Here is a 3,383-nt window from a genome sequence, read left to right on the forward strand (position 1 = left end):
TCTTGCGAACGCGCGCTTTCTTCTCTCCGCTGGTGAGGATGTCCTCCTCCAGCTTCGCCTCGTGTTCGGTGTCGTCTTCCGCCCGATAGGCCAGTGGCTTGTTGACGAGCCGACACCACATGTACATCAGGGAGGCCATCACCGTGCACATGGTCGACCTGCCTCTCCCTGCGCAGCCCAATGTTATGGTGTTGGCATTCAAGTTATGCGCCAACGGCTGTTGCACACACACACGCGCGCGCGCGCGCGACTTGCGAATCTTACCCATCTGGCAGTTGAAAACGAAGTGGGTCTGGTCATCGATCGACTTGACCATATCCACGAACGTGTCGATGGCTTCGTGGCTGGCAAAGTGTTCGGCGTTCATGGGGATACGCCAGTAGCTCACCTGTGCAGATGTTAGTCAGTTTTTTACCTTTGTGGTGGTGCGTGTGGCGCACGTACTCGGTATCCTTCGTTCTGGAGAGTGAAGAAGACCTCCCTGGGCGTCATGACACTCTCGGACGAGATGGCCTCCCACATGGGGCACGCACACTGCGAACCACCGCACCACGACGTCAGGGCCGTTGTGCAAGATTGCGGTCGCTGCCCCAAAAAGTTATAAACGAGTCAGTACCTCGTCGTCCAGCTCGTCGTGAATAAGGAGGTTGCCCTGATAGCGCGAGGCTTCGGCTAGGATGTCAGCCTTCAGCCGTTCCTCCATGTCCTCCAGATTGCTCAAGCTCATGCCTGCCATAGTTACTTTAGCAAGACCGCACACGACGCACGACGACACACGACACACGACACGCAACTCGCGAAGAGGTGGCGAGCGACCTTTGTAAGCGGTGAGATTGCTGAATGGGTGGTCGAACTCGCGCAACACGAACGGGCGGGCGTTGATGTAGATCACGGGCTCCTCGCGCAGGTTACACCACACCACCTGCTCGATCCGGTTTGGGCGCCCGAACACCCGGTTGAGCACCGCGCGGATGCCAAACAGCGACGGCTGCGCCACACCCGACACCGGCAGCGCCGGCACCTACACAACGAATAAATACATAAATAAATAAAAGGCAAGAGTTGCTTCGTTATTATCAATTATCACATTTTATTATTATTTTATTTATTTCGTTTCAATAAAGGAGGCGTACGGTGCGAAAGTTGGGGGCGCCAGAGAGGCGGAAGGGGACGGGGCTCTTTTGGTGGCCGCCCAGCCAGTGGTCGGCCTTGAGAATGGTCCCCTTGTAGAGCACCTGCCCCGTGCGCTTCGCCACCACCACCTTTTCCTCCTCCATATGTCTTGACTGCTATATATTACAGTCCTCTGTCGAAGTTCCTTTGCTGATGCAGCAGCAAAATCAAGAATCAAGAACGCAGATAGATCTGTGACCTACCAAGGAAAGATGGAGAACCAAAACGTGGTCCGTGCCGAAAATGCCGACCATTTTTTTAGAGCCCTCCCCCAAACTTAAATTTTGTTTTTAACTGCTCGACTCTTGTTGCCACAAGACGGCCGTGACGATGGCCGTGACGACAAAGGAGGCGGACGTGGCGTTGCTGAAGGGCATGTTCCCCCAATTCAACGAGGACCGCCTGCGCCAGACGCTGGCGTACCACCGCGGCAACGTCGACCAGGCGGCGACGGAGCTGCTATCGGGAGGCACCACCCCCGTCCATGCTCCCCCGCCAGCGACTGCCGAGTGGGCCTGTGCGACCTGCACTTTCGCGAACGCAGCCAGCAGCCAGCAGTGCGCCATGTGCGACTCGCCCAACCCGACCAGGGAGACTGAAGCTTCGCCCCTTCGTGTCTCCGCCCCCTCTACCCCGCCCCCTTCAGTACCTCTCCCACCCACTTCCACGAATCTTTTCATTTCATTTTATTAAATTTTAAATAAAATATCAATTATTATATGTGGGATTGTCAGGAAGCGACGACAGGGGAGGAGCGGGTGGTACCGCCGTGGTGGAACACGTTCTGGCGCGAACACCAGTCAACGGTCACCTGCGATGAGCGCATGGCCAAGGAGATTCTCTTCACCGTGCGAGCGCCCTTCGTTTTTTGTACCAAGCGAGGGCAATGGCTGATCAGTAGGGCGGGGTGTCGCATTGTGGCCAACAGGGAGGACGGTTCAAGAACAGCGAGATCCTCACACTGGACGTCAAGTCACGAGTCCTCAGGCTGTTGGGAGGAGAGGAGGTGCGTGCGCCCTGCGAGATTGAACAAACAAATCAGACAAATGACAAAATGCAACTTGTCTGACACACCTCGTGATTGTTGTGAATGACTCGCTCGCCGCAGGTGCACACAATTGCAACGGACTCCTGCACAGACGCCTACGCTTCGCCAGGTCATCACTTTGGCCGAAGGGGAGGCAAACGCTGAAGCCGCTCTACCCAGGAGGATAGATGCACTGTGATCGTCGATCGATAGCCAAAATGTTACATCCACGCTCGTGTTCGGGAGTGATTCTGTCTCGTTAGGGACCCGACCTGCACTGTGGGCTTGTCCTGCACAATGCCTTGGGCTGCGACCCGCACAGTCGAGATCACAAAAGGCTGAGAACGACACAACCAGGACCATCACTGACAAGAGTGGTGGTGACGGACCAGTGTTTAGGGAGTGCAGAGAGAGGCCCACGAAGTCCTCCTGCGCTGCGTCAAAGCCGCCCAGCACTCCGGCGTCGTGGTCTGCGCGGGACCAACACGATAAGCCCAATGCGCCAACGACACCCCATCAACCGAAGATCAGGCAGCCATACCATGTTCCTCGTGTTCGAGCAGGCCCTCAGGCACGAAAATCCAGCCCACCTGCGTCCCACATCGCTGGCAGTGCGCAAACTTCCACGCGTACCCTCTACACACGCGCACGCACCACGGCACATGTGATTAGAGACAGTTTGTGCGGGTGGATGGAGGACGGACGGGCGTACTCGAACCAGGAGTCCTGGGAGAAGGCTTGGTCGGTATGCATGTAGAGGTCCTTCCATCGCGCGGTGATGACTTCGAAGGTATGGCCTTGCGGGTTGACAAAGTGCTGCACCAGCTGCTTCCCTTTGTCTTCGTCTTTCTCTTCGTCTTCGTTGTCGTGGTCCTCACCCACCTCTTCGCCTCGAGCGTCCGTGGCAGTCCCGTTCCCAAAGAGCGCGGCACAGTAGGCACCCACCGCAGCCCCGCTGGCCACCTCCAACACGTCCGCGGGTCCGCTCACCAGCTCCATCCCGCAGCGTCTACATACCAGCCCAACCTGTGGCCGGGCCTCATCATCAACCACAGCGCTGCTGCACACGCCCAGGACCACCGCGACGACCAGCACCACCATCAACACCACTCGCACCATTCCCTTCTGTGCGAGTAAATAGAAAAAATATAAAATAAAAATGGTGAAAGGAAATTATTTTCCT

General features: G+C 56.7%; 2 protein-coding genes and 1 pseudogene across 2 annotated transcripts in view; 2 read left to right on the forward strand and 1 right to left on the reverse strand.

Annotated features, from left to right (window-relative positions):
• Positions 1-1,277, reverse strand: part of ACA1_371460 ([2Fe2S]-binding, putative) — a gene marked incomplete at both ends in the record, with an annotated part of 1,754 nt that extends 477 nt beyond the window's left edge. Inside the window, 6 exons of the mRNA XM_004340283.1 lie at positions 11-168; positions 235-388; positions 445-534; positions 617-729; positions 817-1,021; positions 1,134-1,277. Of these exons, the coding sequence (XP_004340331.1) occupies positions 11-168; positions 235-388; positions 445-534; positions 617-729; positions 817-1,021; positions 1,134-1,277 (864 nt within the window). The remainder of the gene's footprint in view (positions 1-10; positions 169-234; positions 389-444; positions 535-616; positions 730-816; positions 1,022-1,133) is intronic.
• A 226-nt stretch (positions 1,278-1,503) lies between these two features.
• ACA1_371570 (CUE domain containing protein) lies at positions 1,504-1,993 on the forward strand (the record flags this gene model as incomplete). Its single annotated transcript, XM_004340284.1, has 2 exons — positions 1,504-1,786; positions 1,908-1,993. 2 exons carry the CDS (start codon positions 1,504-1,506, stop codon positions 1,991-1,993), a joined length of 369 nt encoding a protein of 122 aa, XP_004340332.1.
• Positions 1,994-2,992: 999 nt separating this feature from the next.
• ACA1_371580 overlaps positions 2,993-3,383 on the forward strand; it is a 1,120-nt pseudogene continuing 729 nt past the window's right edge.

Source organism: Acanthamoeba castellanii, assembly GCF_000313135.1.
Source record: "Acanthamoeba castellanii str. Neff unplaced genomic scaffold scf7180000084664, whole genome shotgun sequence".
Classification (NCBI taxonomy): domain Eukaryota; phylum Discosea; order Longamoebia; family Acanthamoebidae; genus Acanthamoeba; species Acanthamoeba castellanii.